This window comes from Pseudophryne corroboree, chromosome 4 (assembly GCF_028390025.1).
Source record: "Pseudophryne corroboree isolate aPseCor3 chromosome 4, aPseCor3.hap2, whole genome shotgun sequence".
Classification (NCBI taxonomy): domain Eukaryota; kingdom Metazoa; phylum Chordata; class Amphibia; order Anura; family Myobatrachidae; genus Pseudophryne; species Pseudophryne corroboree.
In genome coordinates, this window is record NC_086447.1 from 176,923,181 (window position 1) to 176,946,234 (window position 23,054).

Sequence of the window (23,054 nt, forward strand, 5' to 3'; positions counted from 1 at the left end):
AAAAAGCGCAGTGGCGGGAGACGGCTATCTTTTAACACTAAATAGCGGATACGTCCATCAGTGGATGTCTGGAAACCCGGCAAATGTAACGTCTGAAGGCGCGCTCCCACAATTGGAAATCCGAGATGGCCTGGGAGCCCGTCAAGCCACTGGTTTGTTGGTGACTTTAGCGCCCTGGCGTTACAAGGCGTGGCTGTTTCTCTACCACAGCCTTGAAAGGACTGAAGCCTAAAGGCTTTGAACGCCGGACCAGAGTATTTCCGTCTTGGTACCGGTGGAGGCAATGGCAGGAAACTAGACTCCCCCCCCGCCTTGGCCTGAGAAATGCATTTGTCCAATTTAGGACCAAACAACTTCTGCCACCGTTCTTTTGACCTCTGACTCCGCTTGCCAAGAACGCAGCCAGAGTACTTGTCGTGCTGTAACTAGCGACGATGAAAAGCGAGAAGCGAGCTAACAGCCGGCAGCAGAAGCTGTACATAGATACTCAGCAGCTTCTCAGATTTGATTAACGATAAGTATAACGTGATCGTCATTGTTCCCATACAAAGAGCGCCTTAGTGACCCAAATCTATCTTACGTCTGAAGGGTCTTTATAAGGTTTGACACAGACGAATCCACCAATGGCGGATTCTCCAATGTAGATGTCACTGTGTGGAAACGGGTAAGTAGAAGGTATAGAACCGGTTATTCGGTTATTTTGTGTTTCTACTAACATCTTATTAAGATATCCTAAATAAGAACCCCATTGGAGATCTCTGTCGTTTTGTTAGAGGCTCCTTAGTCTCTGTAAACTTCAGAGACTGACGCACTGGTCATTATCAATGTCTGCCAAAGTGAAGGTGGACCTTTGCAACGGCTGAGACTCCTCCGTTAGATTTGGCGGTCTCATCCGAGACTCCGATCTTGCCACTCGTGTCGAGCGGCGGCCAATTCTAATTGCAACCCAGCCATTACATTTGCGTAACATAGGAATGAAACCGGGTTCCGGAGTGGAAACCTACAAAACATGTGGTAGATTCATGTACAGACATTGCAGTAAAACTTCTTTTTTAGTCTTTGCTGGTGCCGTACTCATTATGCAGACAGACAACACAATAAATAAAGACAGACACTTGCACGACTCAGTAAAATTGTTACTAAGGTGTGTAATATATATATATATATATATATATATATATATATATATATTGCAAGAATTGGGAAAACAAGCGCCCAAGAGTGTGATTATTAAGATCAGGGATAATGAAGGTATAGAAAAAATGGATGATAAGGATCGATTTAAAACACTTATCTGGTAGGTAGAGACTTGACTCAAGTAGTAGTCTTTTTGTGGATTAAGAACATGCGGATAAAACAGAAGAAAACTAACATAGTGTGTACCGTTTATGTTACGTATTATGTTATTGTTAGGTTTAGCAGGCCTTATTAGGGAACTAGCTTATTCCCACAGAGTATCAATTTATAGCCTGAACAGTATTAAAAATACAAAAAATGTAATAACATATTCACATAAAAACACACATAAAAATAGCCATATAGCATGCGTACAAGATAAAAAATTATATCAGGCTTATCTGTCCATGAAAATGACTGAAATGCATGCGTACAGGATTAAAAATAGTTTTAGGCTTATCTGTCCATCAAGAGGAGGTGTCTGCAGGTACTCCCAACGCGTTTCGTCCATATATATATGGCCGCAGTGCACGTGGCCAGTACTATATGAAACCTGATAGGAAATTCCCCCTTACACCCCTGCGCCTCCGGTGGAGTAGAGATGTAGTACAGGAACGTTCTGGATCATAGGAAGACACAGGAAACATGTTAAAAAAGGCCCACATTCCATGCTTACAGTTAGAATTACAGGGTAGGTTACAATACATGACTCTATAACCTGTACCTGACATTGCCTTTAATATAGGCTTAACAGCCTATTAATATAACCCATGCAGCATATTATAACCCATGCAGCATAATATAACCCATGCAGCATATTATACCCCATGCAGCATAGTATTATGTAATATGGCAGGCAGCCATGCAGCCTATGCTTTTCCCTCCTTGCAGCTGCGCTGCCTGTGTGCAGACCTCTCCCCCCTCCCCCTGTGCTCCGTGCAGCGGGGAGCGGTAGCCGGACCTGTCCGGAATAAGTGCAGGGAGGCGGGGAGCGCGCTATAAGGAGAGCGGCCGTGATGGAAGTGTGGCCGGCGGGTGTGCACGGAGTGCGGCGGGCCGGAGCGGCGTGGAGCGGCTCTTGGCGGCGGGGCTGTGCTGCGGCGGGCGCTGAGCCCCGGACAGCGCGGACGGAGCGGCTGGGGCGGGCGGCCGGGATTAGCGGCGGGTGCGGGCGGCGGTTACAACACGGACCCCACACAGCGGGGCGGCAGCGTGCGCTGACCGCCCCGTCCCCCCAGCATACCTTGTCTCCTGTAGGGAGGACTGCGACGGGGCTTCTTCCTGTAAGCTCCGTCCAGCTCTTGCAGCAGTTCATGGCTGCGACGGGGCTTCTTCCTGTAAGCTCCGTCCAGCTCTTGCAGCAGTTCATGGCTGCGACGGGGCTTCTTTCTGTAAGCTCCGTCCAGCTCTTGCAGCAGGTAGTGAGCTGCGTGTGGCTGTGAGGGTGCTCTTTGTGAGGACCGACACGCCATGCGCTGCTTCGTGCAGCGGCACTATCCCGGACCCATGTTTTTAGTAGAAACTGGGAAGGGATGTGTCTGAAGTTGTAAAAATAAAAATAAAATATTCACTAAGTGTGGGAGCCCCCCACACCAGCCCTGTTGCTCCGACGAGCACAGAAAAAACACTGAGGTACTCTGGGAGTATGGAGGGGAGGAGTGTTACTGAATTTGAATATTCAGTGCCCTGTTCCTGCGGAAGCCGTCCATATCCCAAGAGTACTCCAGTGACCCCTAGTGGATAAAAAAGAAAATGGAGACGTCACAAATCTAACAAATGACTGTGACAACTTAAAGCTGGCATAATGCTATTCTACACACAGGGGCGATTCAACGGTTTGTACCCGTGGCTATTTCTATTGGGTGCCCGATGGAGCAATTCAATTGTATGGGCCAAATAGATAGCACAAATGTCTGCTCATCACCTCCCAAAATGGAGAGCAGAAATGTGCGATAAGTTGTCACTTTGTACGGCCAAACCAGTACTTTAGACCTGGGTAAACAGTACTTCTGGGCACACGCATGCTGCACTCGCATTTTGGGGAGGGGGGCACGACAACAAATTAATTGTTCTGATGAGCGCCCATAAAACAATTGAATTCTCCCCTTAGACTTTAACAATGTCACAACACCTTAAAGTGCACGGCACTTATTCACGGTGGAGGCAGCAGTTTTCTAAGCTGCACTGGTATTTCCAAGAAAACAGTGCTGATTCACTAGGGAGTCGGGACCTAATGAATATATATATGGCCATCAAGAGCCCCAGTGACATTACTTCCTAGTGAGCAGAGACTACACTTTCTTTTTATGTAAATAATATTCCGCTTAATCATTGCAGGTACTAGAATGAAGACTACTTCAGAAGTATCACTATGGTTCTTTGTAACTAAAATCAATTTGATAGCTTTTAAACAACAATGCCATTACCATTATCTGCTTGGTCTAATGCTCTAAAATTCCCCATAGAAATACAGAATATGCAGCATAATATACAAACCCACATATTCACGTCTCAATCTGTGACAGAGTATCATTTATATACTGCCCTGTAAGCAGGAGTCAGTAAAAGGCAATCTGCAGTAGGTCTACTCTACTGAAACTCCAGATAAATGTGGTCACATCTTGGGTTTTGTCCTTTACACAGTCTCTACATTTGACATGGAAAACCCCATTGATTAGAATCTTTCTATGGGATCCAGTGGACAACAGCAGATGTCAGTGGGGGGGGGGGGGGGGGTGTATATCTGGATTTGAAGCAGTACTCACCATTATCGTCAGAACTATCTTCTGAGCATTCAGAATTCCTGAAGTGTTTTTCAACTTGAGACTCCGTTTGTGATTGCCCAGGTAATGAGTTGTGGTTTGAGGTGTCCTCCGATGGTTCTTCTACTACAGGCTCTGAGCTACACAAGTCATCCCTTCTATGACTACCATTTTTAGACGTGGCCTTCCTCATTTTACTGCAGGAAGTCTCCTGTTCAGGCAATGTTTCTGCGGGCCTCTCCTCCTCTTCCTCTTCATGGTCAGATCCACATACGGAGATAAACTCTTCACTGCCAGAATATAGCTCAGAGTCAGACTCCTCTTCATATCGGGGGGCTTGCTTACTCGCTGCAGAGTCAAAGTGGGTTTCCTGCAAGGAGGCACGTATAGCGGCTTCCAGCTGGCTGTCCTCGCTGGCATCGATGAGGCTCTCCTGGAGGACAGTAAGACCACTAATACAAATTAGAGGAATTCTGTTAAAGGACAACAATTACAAGCAAAAATAAAATCGAAGACTAGTTGCACAGTCTAAGGCATTCTCACAAATGAAATGAATAAGGAAACCCTGCAGTAATATAAAACCTTTTTCCATACTGTCAAAGTCAGAAAAATATCTCTATGCACACTACCATATTTGCACCTCACACAGGTCCGTGCTGCGCATGCGTACGCTCTCCCGTACGTGCGCATACTCACAGTCGCGGGCACCCGCAGGCGCATGGTATGCGTATTTACGGTAGAGTTTATGCGATCGTAGCGTGCGACTCAATCATTACATATTTTCACAATATAATGTATCTTGTAGATCATGGTCCCTTTGATAGATTCTGAAAGTTTGGTTAATATAGAATGTTCATGAACAGAGAAATCCCTCTTTGTTTGATACGAAGGGTCAGACAGGAGTAATACAGTGGTGTTTAGTATCCATCGGAAGAATATTTAATTAGAAATATTCCGGTGTTGGTTTGAAGCAGATCAATCGCTCGTGCGAATAGTTATGGACATAAGAAGTTTATGAACATTTACTTTATTTGCACTTTATTACCCATGCGGCGGGAAACCCAGTTTCCCTCCCACCTGAGCTGTTGGAAATAGTCACAGCCCACCTGTATGAATCAACCTATGACCTTTTGTTATAATGCGAAGCCGAATTCCTGTGTCCAATGAACAATGAGATTGTAGGGACCATTGAATTGCATTGTGTGTGGGGCATAAATAGAAAGGCCGATCACATCCAGCTCTCTCTTCAACGGTTCTCATTGCTGATAATCGGGAGCTGGATATCGAGGCGCATGCGATCGTTTCCCCTTGTGCGTAAGTTTTTCTCCGTAATCATACTGTTTCTCTCTTGTTATTGTGGGCCAATCTCTCTCAATTTCTCTCTCTCTCTCTCCTTCTCTTTCTCACTCATTTTCCCTTAAATTGTATTGTATTGTATTTCCTGTGTAGTTATCTGGTTAGGTAGTCTATGTTATATTGTAGTGTATGACTTGTATTGTGTTTAACTCTTTTGCAAGTATAGCATTCAAAATATATATTTAGGCGTTGGACCCTGAGCACGGTATCTGTGTATTTCTTATAGTATTAAGTATTCTCAGAGCGTCGGTGACGCTCAAACAGCTTTTAAGGTAATAAGGTTATACTGTGTTGCATTTACTCTCTAACATTACACTAAGGTTTTACTGCACAATACACTGTTTATGGTTTAGATACAAAGGTTTAATATAGTGAGCGTCAGCTCCGCTGGTGATCTCCTCGTGGTCCCGAGCGTTCGCTACGCTATAGCGAATCATTACTTTAGTTAACAGCCAATAACGTGCCTGCCTGTGATCTCTTGGCCGTGAGTGAACGTGACGCTTGAGCGTCTCGATCACGGCAAAGCGATTGTTACGCAACTAGCGTACCCTTACGGTACTTCATACGTTGATAGCGTACAGTGTTCTTAGACCTCATAAAGGGTATTATATACGATAAATATTTAGCTTTATCAATTGGCGGCTCGCCCTGTCCTTCACATATCTGCACTAGGTAATTTCAGCAGACATTATCCAGCAGCAAAGGGCGGGAGATCATATTCCTCGTAGTGCTGTTTGGATAAGCGTCTGCTTCTCTTAGTAAAGGGTGCTGAAGGAATCCGGGAACCGGAGGTAAGAACAAAACAATAGTGTCTTTTTAAAACTGTTTATTTTTCTGTCTTGCGTACACACGCACGCACACATATATATCTGCATTTCCTTTTCATTGGTGTATTTTCGTATGTCACTCTCCTGTTTGCCAGTTCTATAGTTGATAAACGTATAAATTGTGTTACGGTGGATCTTTGCTTTGCGTACACGTGTCTCTAACAAAAGACTGAGACTTGCGTACGCAATCCAAGGGCCGACGCACGCAGCGTATATTACGCAACGGAACGTACGGGTACGCCCACGTAACTCAAATCACAAGTTTTTTTTCTCTCCTCTCAACGCGATAAGTAGCGCCACGCGGTAAATAACGCCAGGCGATAAATCGCACAAAAATTTTTTTTTAATTCCAAATTTAAATTAATAGATCCTTCTCCTAATTTGTAACACATCTGGTCTAAAGAGAAATTTCTGCGCAGAAATAGAAATAGAAACAAAAGTGTACATGTGGTGAGTGAGTGTGTTGTATACAATTTTACAGGTTGAACCACAAGAAAAGTCGAGTTCTCGTGAGGTACATGCGTGTAAGTGACGTACATGGTGGCTAGGGAGGCATCCCTGGTTAAATATACAATTTGAGCATTAGAGTGTAGCAGACCAGGAGGTCATACTGTAACAGACCAGGAGGTCATAGCAGACCAACAGGTTCAGGTACAGCAGACAAGGAAGTCCGCTATACAGTCCACAGGCACAACACCAAGAAAGGGTTGGTGCAACACCCATATAGGCCATATAAGCTCTGGCTGAAGGAATTCGCAGCCGAAATTTTCGATTCCACTGGTCGCTCAGTACATAAGATTAGTTGCTTGTGTACTAAACGATTGTACCGCACGTAATTGTGTGCATTAGTAAACCTGACCGGTACTATTTGTGTACGAAGGTCATAAACGCTATTTGTACATTCTAACGTGATTTGTGTAATTTTTTTTATTTTAAGGGAAGTTCGCTGCTCACTCAGGAACTATCCAGCAACCAATAGTTACTGGAAAGAGTAAGTGTTCTTCGGAGCACCCTCACAGGTTCCAGTAAATAGAGGTTCAGGTCGCAGGGGCCCTAGGTCGAGTACGCCAGCACCATATCGGTGTGATCAGGTCGTATTGGTCGGCGTGGGCGAGTGAGTGGGGTACTCGGTAAACCGCCACCGTCAGCCTATTTTGGACATTTGGTTTGCGTAAGGGTTGGTTAAATAAAGCAACACCTTCGAACTATGGGGGCCACTTGTTCAGGTAGGGGGCGATCAACCTCGGTTCGGGTTGATTCAGTGAACCGACCAATTGGGTCGGCAAGGTATGTAATGTGTGAGAAATACGGAAGTCACACAGAAGCTTTATGTGATGAATGGGAGAGAATGACAGTACATGACGGGGAGAAATTCCCAAGAATAGGTAGCTTCAGCACAGAAGTGTTAACGAATTTAAGGAGAAGGATATGTCTCATTAAATCAACAAAGAGACGAATCAAACATTACGATTATTTGCAGTTGTGGCAACAGGAAGGTGACATACAGAGAGTATTGGCTCAGGCGGCGGGATCTGGCTCAATCAGAAAACTAATAGCCACGGCCCCACCGCCACCATACATATCAGGAGAGAAATTGGTTGCGGAGAATAACGCACTAAGGTGTAACACACAAACACTTAGCAACTGTATAAATGTTAAAGATAATGTTAACCAATTAACCAACGCAAGTATTAACCCGTGCAAGTTGTACCCTGTTTTGAACTTTCCTCAGGAGTGTGATCAAGAAGACGAATCGGCAACAATTTCAGCGCTCTCTCTAGCAGCCACCATAGCAGAAACCACAGTAGGCACAGCTCCACCCACGAGATTAGTAACAAAGGCCCCTAGCGGAGGGATAGGTGAGGTCGTGTCTACAGGTAAGTACGGCACCATACACTATGCTGAAGCCATTTCACCACAGGCTGTAGAACCCACACAGAGTGATGTTGTTAGAGTTAATCCTGTTAGGGTAATAGCTGTTCCAAATGGGAAAACTGACACAACAGGGGTCACCCCTGTGAGGAACATTGCCATGTATAGCCCATTTTCCAGAATGGAATTAAGGACCATCGTGTCTGAATTCCCTGACCCTAGAAAAGATTTAGTTGCCAGTCAAAAATACATCAGAGACTTAGGTAACACTGTAGAGCCCAACAATAAAGACTGGCAGATATTGCTGAGAGCATGTTTACCCTCCAATGTTGACGCAACTCAATTTTTAGCTGATTGCGGATTAGATCAGGATGTACCTCTTACAGATGTGTACAACAAAGACAATGTAAAAAGAATAAACTTACAGTTAAAAGAATATTTCCCAGCGGTAGTCAGATGGAACAAGATATTCTCCATTAAACAGAAGGAGTCAGAGACAGCTGCAGAGTATTTTCACAGAGCATTATCAGAAATGGCAAAATACACAGGCATAGAGGACATTAAAACAAACATAAACCATCGAGAAGTAGCAGTATCGGTACTGATGGATGGTTTAAAAGAATCATTAAAGACTAGGGTACAGACCACACAACCATGTTGGCGAGGTCTGTCTGTGGCTACTTTGAGAGAGGCTGCTATTGATCACGATAGGAACATCACCAGACACAGGGAACAACAAAGTGATAAGTTAATGGCCGTAAGTATACAGGCCCTGACCACAAGGCAGCCTTTGTTTGTATCACCAAACCCTGTGGGTAAGTCAAGTGTGGTTACTTGTTATTCTTGTCATAAACAGGGACACATGGCACGAGATTGTAGAGTAAAGAATGTACGAAACTCATACCAACCCCCTAGACAACGACACGACACACGACATTGGGAGCAAGGTCCGCAGAAACGGAGATATGAGCCACATGCAGGGGAAACAAAAAGATACCCCCCAAACAGAGATTGGCAAACCTCTGGTAGTTCCCAGCTAACTCCCTCACAAGTAGTTGCTGCCAGCGGGATTCAGGGAGGTCACCATACCCAATAGGGGTGTGGCCATACCTGTAATCTGCAGCCAGTAAAATTGATTGCAAGTCTTGGAAGTGAACCAGAAATTGCAATCAATGTAGCTGGTAAATCATTAAACTTTCTTGTAGACACAGGGGCGGCCAAATCAGTGATAAATTCGACAGTGGGCATGAGGACCACTGGTAGGACAATTCCAGCCGTGGGAGTAACAGGAGTAGTCCAGCATTACCCTGTTAGCAAACCAGCAGAGATTACAATAGGGCCTTTACATACCAAGCATTCCTTTTTGCTGGCTGCATCGGCACCGACCAATCTCCTGGGAAGAGATTTACTGTGTAAAATGGGGTGCGTCATTTATTGTACTCCTGAAGGTGTATTCTTGGACATACCTGAGAATCACGCTCAGGAAGTACGAGACATGTTAGACTCCCCATCAAAATTAATGTCACATACCACTATGACAAATAGGACTCCCTCCCAAGTAGAAGAAATGACATCTCAGATACCAGAGTCACTTTGGACTAAAGATGGACAGGACACTGGATTAATGGCAAACGTAGCTCCGGTAGTTGTACAAGTAAAAGATGGTAGGATAGCTCCAAAAATCCCACAGTACCCTCTGAAGCCAGAGGTGGAGTTAGGAGTTTACCCAGTAATAGAGCGCTTGCTACAACAGGGCATTCTGGTAAGAACGTCCAGCACTGCTAATAGTCCCATCATCCCTGTGAAAAAGAGTGGGGGGAGGGGTTACCGGCTAGTGCAGGATCTAAGGGGGATTAACAAAATAGTTGAGAGTCAGTTCCCCGTAGTGCCAAATCCAGCTGTCATCCTAATGCAAATCCCTCCCACTGCGAAATTTTTCACTGTTATTGACCTCTGCTCCGCTTTCTTTTCGGTACCTCTGCACCCTGACAGTCAATATTTGTTCGCATTTACATACAGAGGAGTCCAATACACATGGACTCGATTACCACAAGGATTCATAGATAGCCCAAGTATATTTTCTCAGGCTTTGCATGATTGTTTACAGTCTTTCCAACCAGTGAGTGGATCAGTATTAATACAGTACGTGGATGATCTACTACTGTGTTCTGATTCATTGGAGGCATCCCTGAAGGATACGAAACAGCTCCTGTTTCATCTTTCAGACACAGGACACAAGGTTTCCAAAGACAAGTTGCAATTATGCCAAACTAAGGTAAAATATTTGGGACACTGTTTAACACAAGGACTGAGACACCTGACCGCTGATAGAATTCAAGCAATTAGAGACATGACTCTGCCACAAACCCAGCAACAAATCAGAACATTTGTAGGAATGTGTGGGTATTGCCGTAATTGGATCCCAGGGTTTTCCATGTTAGCGTTACCTTTGCAGGAAATGGTCTCCTCAAACACACCTGATCGGATTTCGCATACAGACGAGTCTGAGGCAGCATTTGAGAGACTTAAACAGTGCCTAACGCAGGCACCAGCATTAGGTATGCCGGACTATGGGAAACCCTTTGAACTATACGGAACAGAAAGTGCTGGTTGCGCGGCAGGCGTACTAACACAAAAGCACGGTGATGCCAGCAGGCCAGTAGCATATTACAGCGCTCAGCTAGACACGGTAGCGCGATCCCTCCCCACATGCTTGCGAAGCGTTGCTGCGATAGCATTGCTAGTAACGAAAAGCGAAGACGTCGTGCTAGGTCACAACCTCACAATTCATACACCGCATGCAGTGTCAGCCTTGTTAAATTCTGCCCAAACCAGGCACGTCTCATCAGCGCGGTTTACAAGATGGGAATTGGCACTAATGGCCCCCGTAAACATCACCATAAGGAGATGCAGTGCATTAAATCCTGCAACATATCTCCCAAGTGTGTCTGGACAGACCCAAAGGGTGGAGGATGAGAGTACTGGGGAAGGAGGATTTAATACAAAGGAAGATACTCATGATTGTATAGAATATTTGACCCAAAATTTTACCGCAAGGCCTGACATCAGTGACAACCCACTGGAAGATGCAGAACTTACGTTCTACACGGACGGTAGTTGTCATAGACAGTCAGACTCGGGAGACTTGTGTACTGGATACGCAGTCGTAGATGACCAAGGCACCATAGAAGCGGAACCGCTAGGCCCACCTCACTCAGCCCAGGTTGCTGAACTGGTCGCCCTAACCAGAGCATGTGAATTGGCTAAGGGCAAATCAGCCAATATCTACACCGATTCTAGATACGCATTCGGGGTAGTCCATGATTTCGGAGCCCTATGGCGCCTCAGAAATTTCATGACGGCAGCTGGTACACCGGTAGCGCATGCAGCTCACATAAAAAGGCTTCTAACAGCGATACAGGAACCCGACAGAGTGGCTGTTATCAAATGTAAAGCACATACATATAGCCAAGACCCAGTATCGCTTGGTAACAGCCGAGCAGACGAAGCAGCTAAGTTAGCAGCTGCTACCCCCAGACAGACAGACACCACACAACTGATGGTATTTAATACCATCAACACACAGAAGTTGTGTGAGATGCAAAATTTGTGTTCCACACAGGAAAAGGCAGTCTGGAAGGCAAAGGGATATGGCCAGGAGTCCTCAGGACTCTGGACGGATGGACAAGGTAAACCGGTGGCCCCCAGAACATACCTTCCATGTTTGGCTGAGGCAGCTCACGGGCTGACTCATCTAGGCAAGGAAGGGATGTGCAAGTTGGTAAGAGCATATTGGTGCGCCCCAGGATTCTCCTCTCATGCGAGTAAAAGAGCCATGTCGTGCCTTACCTGTTTGAGAAAGAATATTGGAAAGGCAATACCTACAGAACCATCCCATATCCCACCTGCCGGCGGCCCTTTCCAGGTAATACAGATTGACTTCATTCAATTACCCCCTTGTCGAAATTTGAAATATGTACTTGTTTGTATAGATGTTTTCTCAAATTGGGTCGAAGCATTTCCAGCGGCCACAAATACCGCTATGTTTACTGCTAAGAAAATTGTGCAGGAATTTGTATGTAGATATGGTATCCCTAGAATTATCGAAAGTGATAGGGGTACCCATTTTACAGGTGATGTCTTTCAAGGAATGTGTAAATTGATGGGAGTTGATAGCAAGCTGCACACTCCATACCGTCCACAGGCGAGTGCGAAAGTGGAAAGAGTGAACAGCACTATTAAAAATAAACTGAGTAAAGTGATGGCAGAGACAGGATTGACATGGCCAGAAGCTTTACCCATTGTACTGTACAGCATCAGAACCACTCCCAGGTCCCCTCTTAATCTGTCTCCCTTTGAAATCTTGTTTGGTCGACAACCGCATATTATGATTAACCCTCAGGATGATTTGAAGTGTAACAATGAAGTAACTGTAAAATACTTGATTAACATGAGTAAACAGTTGAGGAATCAAAATGATAATCTGAAGTTAGTGATTCCTGATTTACCAGATAGTAATTGTCATGACATTGAACCTGGGGATTATGTAATGATACGGAATTTTCTACGCTCAGGTTGCCTTATTGACAGATGGGAAGGACCATACCAGGTCTTATTGACTAGCACTACAGCATTGAAGGTTGCTGAGAGAGAGACTTGGGTTCATTCGTCCCACTGTAAGAAGGTCGTTGATCCAGAGAAGTCCTGTGATAAGGAACAGACGGTAGAGGTTGTATCACTAGAGTGTCTGTTCCAGGAGGACTGAGGCGGCACCTGAGCATTGAAAATCACAAGACCAAAAGCAGTTGTCGATCCCCTGTTCCCTTTTATTGTTTTTCTCCAATTTCCCATCCCATCTCCCTCAATTATTTTTTTCCCCCTCTCATTTTTCTTCGTCTCCTCCTATAAGATGGACTTGCCCCAAGAGACTGTGATCCGGATTTTCCTGTTGACCATGATGTTGACCAGAGCAGTCTGTTCCGGCGAGAGTACCATGGAGGTCGAGAGAGGTTCTGGAATGGGTTCTGATGATAAAGATGGAGGCGTAGTTTTCCGAGAACAACATAATCAACAAGCAAAGGCGAGTATCAGAAAACGATCCGATAGCATTGACCATAGAAGGAATTGTGAAGGATTGTTAGCTGAAGAAAACTGTATCTGTAGGCTCTGTAACAATGTCATTGAGGATGGGTGCATTAAGAAATGCCAATCCAGTTTTAATATCCATATGGACCGGCATCCATTGAGTGACTATCACTCCTTAGTGGGTAATGTGTTAAACAAAACAGATTGTTGGGTATGCTCTCAAGTACCTCAGGGTCATAGCAAATCAGGGCTAGTACCATTTCCTTTAACGATAGAGGAGGTACTTGAGTTAAATGGTGGGAGACCGGTGGACCGGAGGTTTAATATCTCCAGCCCTCCTAGTTTGAAGCTCCACCAATACCATGTGGATAGGTCCTTATTATGTTTCAACATCTCCAATCCCCGAAAGCCGGGAAATTGGGAAGTGTCATGGAGTAACCACACCATGACCTTTTCGCATAGAGCAGATAGAATGCCTACAGATACAGAGCTTGTACGCCACATAGCCAGTAGAGGAAAATCTTTCCGGTATAGGTATACCTTAGGAAATAGGATTACTAAAGTTGGAGAGGTATCACCAGGATACTGTGCACATATCGTACAACCTGATACGTGTACTAAACAGATGGAAGAATTAGGGTTAGGAGATTTCACATGGAAGGTGTGTAATATGGTTATGTCCTACTCCGTCCCATATGTTCTCCCCGATGATGCATATTTCATATGCGGGAGAAAGGCGTACAAGTGGCTTGCCCCAAACTCTGAAGGATTGTGTTATATTGGAAAAGTACTGCCTGAAGTAATGACTGTATCACATGACAAAATGAAAGACATACACCGTGGTGCCCAAGCTCCTTATACTCACACCCATTACGAGCACGTTGTTAAAAGGCACCTGATAGAGAAGACAGAGCATCCGGCCTCTGATCTGATAAGTGAATCCACCGGGATTCAATTCTTAATCGCGTTAGATTTCACCCGCACCGCTAGAGGAGTGCTGAATTATAAATACATATCGGCGCTCGCAAATTTGTTAGATAATATCACTGAAATGTATGATGACACGTTTAGGTATACTGGAAGAGAACTTCAGGCTTACAAAACAGAACTGGTACAGCATAGAATGGTTCTCAATTACCTCACAGCAGTGACAGGCGGATATTGTGTCACACTGGCAACACAATACGGCGTGAAATGTTGCACATATATATTACGAATAGCACCGAGGATCCGGTCGAGGTCATAGACCAAAAGATGGACGATATTCTCCAATTGAAGTGGGAATTTCGCAGGAGACACAATCTCACTCTTGCTGCTGTAGGTAATGAGCTGACTGGTTGGGTGTCATGGTTGAACCCGCGAAATTGGTTTTCTGGTTTAGGAGACTGGGCTCAAGGAGTCATAATGGATGTTGGGAAGTTTCTCCTATGTATCTTAGGTGTTGTCATATCGATTGGATTGATATTTAGATGCGGTCAGGCTTTAATGAAGTGCAATCATCGTACTAGGGTAATGAGTTTAAGGAGTGAGGAAACTGTAATTAACCTGGACTTGATTTATGACCCAAATGTAGAAACAATGATGTGATGAAAATGCGATTTCTACGGTCCGTTTCTTTCACCTGTTTTTCCGTTTTCTCCAAGGTAACAAGACCCACTTGGACGAGGAATTTGATGAGCCGATATACAGACAACAGAGGGATTAAAGAAGAAGTTTGACAACCTGATACACAGATTTTTGATGAACTATGCCATGGATCCCCAGTTTCCCTAGAAATTTTAAAATTACGCTAGCCCAACACTTTTGTAAATCTATGGACATTGACAGCTTTTGCTCGCACCTTATGGGCAAAAGCACAAAGAAGACTGCATTCAACAGACACCAAACAAGACCTCAATCGACGACTGTACATTTACCTGACATAGAATACCACCGCATTTACCGTAATTATGTCTTTTCTTCATTTCTACAACCCTCAGGTAATGACACACATAGTCGATAGGGAATACAGGCACAGATATCAGCAATCACATATCTCCCCCATTCATGTATCATCAACTAAAATGTGCTCCCCCATTTTGTTACAACCAAAGCCGAAAAGAGCTCGGTAAAGTTTGACAGCCCATCCACAGACCCGTACCACGGGATAAGAAGGAATTCACATGTATACTTCGCAATACCTCGAAGCTTGATTTAAAACACGTACGGCACGATGATACATGACCCCCAAGCACGGATTCATACACACATGCTTCTGCTATCTCACTAGGTCATACCCTTTTCCTACCATCTCCTCTCCTCCCTTACCCAACCATGTAAATGTATTAACCCCTAACATATATTTTTCTCCTTTTGAAATGTTTTCAGGAAGTGGCAGTTATTGTTGACTGCCAAAGGGTGGACTGTCAAAGTCAGAAAAATATCTCTATGCACACTACCATATTTGCACCTCACACAGGTCCGTGCTGCGCATGCGTACGCTCTCCCGTACGTGCGCATACTCACAGTCGCGGGCACCCGCAGGCGCATGGTATGCGTATTTACGGTAGAGTTTATGCGATCGTAGCGTGCGACTCAATCATTACATATTTTCACTATATAATGTATCTTGTAGATCATGGTCCCTTTGATAGATTCTGAAAGTTTGGTTAATATAGAATGTTCATGAACAGAGAAATCCCTCTTTGTTTGATACGAAGGGTCAGACAGGAGTAATACAGTGGTGTTTAGTATCCATCGGAAGAATATTTAATTAGAAATATTCCGGTGTTGGTTTGAAGCAGATCAATCGCTCGTGCGAATAGTTATGGACATAAGAAGTTTATGAACATTTACTTTATTTGCACTTTATTACCCATGCGGCGGGAAACCCAGTTTCCCTCCCACCTGAGCTGTTGGAAATAGTCACAGCCCACCTGTATGAATCAACCTATGACCTTTTGTTATAATGCGAAGCCGAATTCCTGTGTCCAATGAACAATGAGATTGTAGGGACCATTGAATTGCATTGTGTGTGGGGCATAAATAGAAAGGCCGATCACATCCAGCTCTCTCTTCAACGGTTCTCATTGCTGATAATCGGGAGCTGGATATCGAGGCGCATGCGATCGTTTCCCCTTGTGCGTAAGTTTTTCTCCGTAATCATACTGTTTCTCTCTTGTTATTGTGGGCCAATCTCTCTCAATTTCTCTCTCTCTCTCTCCTTCTCTTTCTCACTCATTTTCCCTTAAATTGTATTGTATTGTATTTCCTGTGTAGTTATCTGGTTAGGTAGTCTATGTTATATTGTAGTGTATGACTTGTATTGTGTTTAACTCTTTTGCAAGTATAGCATTCAAAATATATATTTAGGCGTTGGACCCTGAGCACGGTATCTGTGTATTTCTTATAGTATTAAGTATTCTCAGAGCGTCGGTGACGCTCAAACAGCTTTTAAGGTAATAAGGTTATACTGTGTTGCATTTACTCTCTAACATTACACTAAGGTTTTACTGCACAATACACTGTTTATGGTTTAGATACAAAGGTTTAATATAGTGAGCGTCAGCTCCGCTGGTGATCTCCTCGTGGTCCCGAGCGTTCGCTACGCTATAGCGAATCATTACTTTAGTTAACAGCCAATAACGTGCCTGCCTGTGATCTCTTGGCCGTGAGTGAACGTGACGCTTGAGCGTCTCGATCACGGCAAAGCGATTGTTACGCAACTAGCGTACCCTTACGGTACTTCATACGTTGATAGCGTACAGTGTTCTTAGACCTCATAAAGGGTATTATATACGATAAATATTTAGCTTTATCAATACTTTGGGGTCACCTCTGACTTGAACATAGGAACACTCAGGATGGAGCAACAGGTATAAAGTTAGAAAGATCTGTTATTTACCAGTCCTTACACATAGATCGGCCCTTCACAAAATGATCACACCAGGAAAAGTTATACCTGCTATACCTGCTACACCTGGAGCAAGGTCAGCAAATTGGATCAATGTCACTGTAGCTGAAGCTGTATTGTGTGCTGCTCCATAAAATTAAACTGGAAGGTATGTGCATGCCCAAAACTAGAACACATCCCACGTCAAGCGACAGAATACGAGGCCAACATTTTACTGACGTAGGTTAGGAGAGTGAGGGAGCTGTGAGGTCATTTCTAAATGGCAAAGACAAACTTAGGAGCCACACCCCTTTCACACTGCAAACATATCCCGGGATATTGCCGGGTCGAGGTGCAGTCTAAAAGCACCACTTTTGAATATCCCGGGTCGAGTAATCCTGCATTTCAACCCGGTATAAAAGCAGTGTTATACATGGGTTGGTCCCGGGTCAGTGTGCACTCTAAAGTGTCTAACCCGGGTTATTCAACCCTGCATTCACGTAAGCATGCTGATTGGCTGTTCTTTGTGTGCCTTGATGATGTCAGCAGCCTGAGCCCTGCTAAACAGGAGAGAACAGAGAGCATTAGAGCTATTAAGAATTAGCGGTGAGGGAGAGATTGCTAGGCAACTTACTGCATACCTACCAACTTATTAAAAGTACAAAGAGGGACCTTGGTGCGCGCTAAGCATGCCCTTAAAGGGTGTGTGACCTATATGAAGGGGCGTGGCAGAGCCTTAATCGGGAGTCACGCCCTCTCGTACCATCACTGAGGGGGCATGCCCAGCGCTCTCTGAGCTGCTGGCATGCCCCCTCTCCCTCTGTCACTTGTGCATGTGCACAGCGTGTATTCACCGCTGCTCTGCTAAGCAGAGCAGCAGTGACAGGAGCCTCCCAACTGCCCCCACCCCGGAACACTGCAGACTGCGGGTGGGACAGCGGAACAGTCCCCCAAAAACGGGACTGTCACGCGAAAATCGGGACAGTTGGGAGGTAAGTTACTGGAACAGTTAAAGATGCAATGGTGTATAAAAACATAGCTCTGTCAGCCATGATTCCTGCAGTGCTGTGAGCTGTCCCCACCCTTTTGTCCCCTTCTGACACCTCATCTTTCTGAGCCAAAAAAAGTCCATGTAAACTGACAGCCATGGTGTTTTAATTGCTGACCCGGGTTGAGTTAAAAGGAGCCAACCCTGCAATAACTCGGGTTGAAAGTGTAGTGTGAAAGGGTCTGACCCGTGTCCAACCCAGGTTCAAAAAAGCGGGTCGAACCCGGGTTTGCGGTGTGAAAGGGGTAAGTCAGTACAGTGATTTCTGTAGCCAGGAAGAGGTATATACAATGACATCAGGCGCATTGGCTATCTGGTATCCAGGGACCTGTGGAAGGTTAGATTTTATATCATTCCAAGTTTAACAATTCATCAAACTGTGCAACAGTCTCCACATTTTATCTTCAATTTTGTGATAGTTGTCATTTAAATAAGTCTAATATTTTATTAAGAGTTTGTCAGTCACTGATCTACAGTCTCACAAGAATAAAGGCAACATGACTATAGCTGGGTACACATTAGATGATCTCGGCCTACAGGGCGACTAATGTATCAACACATCGGTCATCCATACATACTAAACCTAGCGCATGATTGTGCAATATATCTTTCATTAGCCGCACTTGGCTGCATACTGTCTGCCGCCGGGTCGTCCAATTGGCTATGCAGCACAGCAGATGGAATGACCCCAATATTGGCACACGGGGGCGCATACACATGATGTGCACAATATGTCTGTCCAATACGTTGCATCAAATTACATATCGCCTAGTGTGTACCCAGCTTATATCAAACCTTTTAACTAGAAGCACCACATCATGACACAAATGCTTTTCTATGTGGCCAGGAAACTAATTAATTCCCCAATATTGAAATGTAACAATAAATACACTTTAAGCTATAAGAGAACCCGCAATAATAAAACTATAACGTGCTTATGATGACTATTACCCATCCTATGTGCAGTTGTCGCCTGTGTTTAAGTAGAGATCTCAAATGATCTATTGATGCCAGGAAACATTTCCAAAAACAAATGTTGGTAAATCAAGACAGTAAAGATAAGGCATTGTCCCATACATAATGGCCCAAAATGTTTACTGCCTATTTTAGAATTACAATATACTTTTCGCAAACCACTTTCAATATAAATGATATAATTAACATTTTATTTTATTTACAAAACATACTGTATATACTATAAAATGGAAATAAAAAATATTAACCAGGTACTAAATGTATAACTGACACCCTAAAGAGTAATAAAGAGCTTAGTTATTCCAAATGTGAGTATGTGTGGCCACTCACTGTAGCAACAGACAAAGAAAACCAGGGGTGGAATTACGTTAATAAAACTGAAGTATGCCACATCGATATCCAGCACTTAATGTTTTGATCCACCCTGGTTTTCTTTCTACCTACCCAATAAATCCTGTTGCGGTAGAGTACTGTGTGAAAACTAAGGGGTTTGAAAAGCCATTTGTGACTGCACAATCTTAACATCTTAAAGAGCTATCCAACTTGAAAGCTAAAGACATAGATGGGGAATTTCTCTCCTGTCCAGAAGCAGGGAAAAGGCTTAGCAATGGAGGGGGAGTTTTTATAACTAAAACATTCAGTGTCCTGTCATGACAACCAGTTCCATTGTTCCAAACATCCCAATTCAAGTAGGCTACAAGAAACAGAGGACTCATACTCACGGAACGCAATCGTTTCTTGGGTGGGCTGCTGGATAGACCATCAAGTTGTCCGTGCTCCCCTAAAAACCCTGTGACTTGCTCCAAGAAGGAATTTACATCTAACTGGTGCCATTCAACCATCTTCTGACCTGTGTACAAATCACAGCAGTCACACAGAGTGAGAGGGGGGTCATTGCGAGTTGATCGCTCGCTGCCAATTTTCGCAGTGATCAGGTAAAAAAAAAATGGCAAAACTGGCAATGCGTAAACACCGCAATGCGCAAGCGCGTCGTACGGGTACAAAGAAGATCGGTGCTGGGCGATGGATTTAGCGAAGATTTCATATGCACAGCCGACCGCAAGGTGATTGACAGAAAGAGGGCATTTATGGGTGTCAACTGACTGTTTTCTGGGAGTGTTTGGGAAAAAGCAGGCATGTCCAGGCATTTGCAGGGCGGGTGTCTGACGTCAATTCCGGCACCAAAAAGACTGAAGTGATCGCAAGGGCTGAGTAAGTCCAGAGCTACTCAGAAACTGCAAAAAATGTTTTTGCTGCACTCAGCTGCAAAGGCGTTCGCACACTTGCAAAGCGAAAATACACTCTCCTGTGGGCGGCAACTATGCGTTTGGACGGCTGCTTAAAGTAGCTAGCGAGCGATCAACTCAGAATGACCCCCAGAAAGCAGATGTTGGTGAAGAAATTAAGCTTTCCCCTGTCTTACTCACCCGTACGAGGGTCCAAAATGGAGACATATGGAAACTGTGATAGCTTGTAAAACTGGATGTATCTCTGACCCTCGTCACTGTCGTGATAAACCTGTGATAATACAGGAATTTAGGTTATCATGAAACTATTGCAGAAAATGGAAATCCGCCTGTCGAGTGGTTATTAAAGTTGATCTACCATTAGACAGTCTTCGGTTAGGGGTCAATCTCATGTCGTAAGTGTGTTAGCTGTAACAAACTGGTTCAAGTTTTAAAGACACGGAAGCCCTTTCATCTTGCATACAATTTGTAAGGAATCTGAATAAAACCTTTTTGGTTCCTTTGGCACTGAATACAGTTTACAAATGCATGCTAAGGTCAAGCTGGCCATGTACGGTACTAACACGGCTCAGATCCACCCACTGCACTATTAGTGCTTAAATTCAGAAGTTTTCTAAAACTTAAAAAAAACAAAAAACTGTTGGGATCATTTAATTTGATCAAACCTGTTCAATCATCCCAGCCATCGTTCTTCATATTCCATATAGTAAACAGTGCACTGTAGCCAAATACTGTTTAGTGGATGAAGCCACCGCTATCATCGGACCAAACTCTTGCAATCTATGGCCAGCATAGAGGGCCCCATACATTAGAACAGTGATGGCTAACCTTGACAATCCAGCTGTTGTTGAACTACATATCCCAGCATGCCCTGCTACAGTTTTGTTATTTGGCCATGCTAAAACTGATGCAGAGCATGCTGGGATGTGTAGTTCAACAGCAGCTGGAGTGTCAAGGTTAGCCATCACTGCACTAGAACGATAATGCCCGATTTCATCCGATTTTGACCTTTCAGGCTGATAAATCAGATGAAAAGTGGCAAATCGGATGTGTTATACGTCCGATCCGATGCGCGGTCCCGTGAGCATCGGATCGGAGCACCTAGGTCGTTAGTGCTGTACTCGTGATATGTCGGATCCCGCAGGCATGGTTGGGATCGCATACCATACATCGTATGCAAAAGGACCGCATCGTATCGTAAGCGATCCTGCCACCCGGGAAGCTGCCGGGCGGTTCAAGGGAAATCACATCCGACTTTAGCCTCAGACATGTCGCTGTAGTGTATGGGGCCCTTAAGACCTGTCACAGACAACATTTTAGCAAGGATTGTTTGGATACCACAATAAAACATTTAACAGACCTCACAAACAATGGTAGGCATTATTATGTAATTAAGGGAATTTAACCCTAGCTTTCACCAATAAAGGCTTTTTGTGTGTTCATAAAATACAGAAATCACTGAGTACCCATCAATTACACAAGTCCAAGAATCTCACCAAATTTAAGTTACTCATTTGTTTGTAAATAGTCATATGAAAGGTACATTTCTAATTACCTGGGAGTGTCAAGGTACTTACATGACAATGTTTATCCCGATAGATATGAAATGCTAAACACATCTCATTACATGCTTAGATTGTGGCTTGAAATTATTTGTAAAGAGAAAACCTCTAATTCATTTAACAATTTATTAAGTTACTTATATGGTGGACCAATACAAATTATTTATGGTCAATGTAATAGGCAACAACAGTGCTTGTGGCTGCCAATCATAAAATACATGGGCAAACAGAAGCACATCCTGTCCCTCATCACATAACTGACCTAAGGATAACATATAAACATAATTTACTTAATTTAATATATATTTTTTTTTTAATTTCTCAATAAAAAACCTTTGGCCTAGGGGTGACATGAAACGAATTTGTGATGCTCTAGGGTGCCGTGATTCAAAAAAGTTTGAGAACCACTGGCGTAGACTGTATTGTGATGACATTTGCCATTAAAATCCCAATGTCTATTTAACTGTACAAAAATACTGTAAACATTTTCTGGCAGATGGCAGCACTGGCCGCTGAGAGATTGAAAATTGGCTTATCCCAGAAAGATAGCCATAAGGTGAGTATCATACTTTACAAGTAAAACTTACTTTATTGAATTTCGGCAAAATTGTTATGTGAACAGTAATTGGAGTTGTTTACAATATATAGGAATAAGCATTGATACATAAGGATATATGCTACATATTGGTCTAACCAGACTGCAGAGGTTCTTGGTGGGCTGTATGATCCAGTCATGTGGAAATGTTGGCCAAGGGTCGGCAGGATGTGAAAGTAAGAGAAAACATGCAACGTTATACGTGGACTATATAGAGGGGATGTAATTGGGTAGGACAGCTAATGGAGATTATGCGAGTGGCTCTGGAAATCAAGAAGTTTGAGGCGAAAATACCAGATCACTTATTTTCATTTTACTTTCTGTTTAAACGCAAAAAGAAAGAAAATTACCCAAAGGTAATTCTCTCCAGGCGCTGATTGGGGAGGTTCAACAAAACAGTTAAAAAGAGGGGAGGTTGGTCAGACCTCATACATAACTAAGCACACACAATAATTAATAGCGCTATATGGTCATAGATGAGATGAATAGGTCAATATAATACACATGTTTAATTCAAAAGTAAGGTTCAATAAAATAATTTACAAAATTAATAAAATGGATAAATGGAATATAAAAACCCTAAATGGGTACAAGTGGTGTTACTCCCAATCACAATTTTGTGAGAGTAGAGGAGAGGCTAAGACCTGTTCCTATGATACAGTCCCCTTCTTAATCCAG

At 43.8% G+C, this 23,054-nt stretch overlaps 1 protein-coding gene across 2 annotated transcripts in view; it reads right to left on the reverse strand.

Moving 5' to 3' along the window:
- Window positions 1–23,054, reverse strand: part of UBXN7 (UBX domain protein 7) — a 167,035-nt gene that overhangs the window by 26,039 nt on the left and 117,942 nt on the right. For both annotated transcript variants that reach the window (XM_063915573.1, XM_063915572.1), the window contains exons 7-9: window positions 20,400–20,490; window positions 19,695–19,822; window positions 3,942–4,371 (exon numbers count right to left, since the gene is read on the reverse strand). In XM_063915573.1, the coding sequence (XP_063771643.1) occupies window positions 3,942–4,371; window positions 19,695–19,822; window positions 20,400–20,490 (649 nt within the window). The remainder of the gene's footprint in view (window positions 1–3,941; window positions 4,372–19,694; window positions 19,823–20,399; window positions 20,491–23,054) is intronic.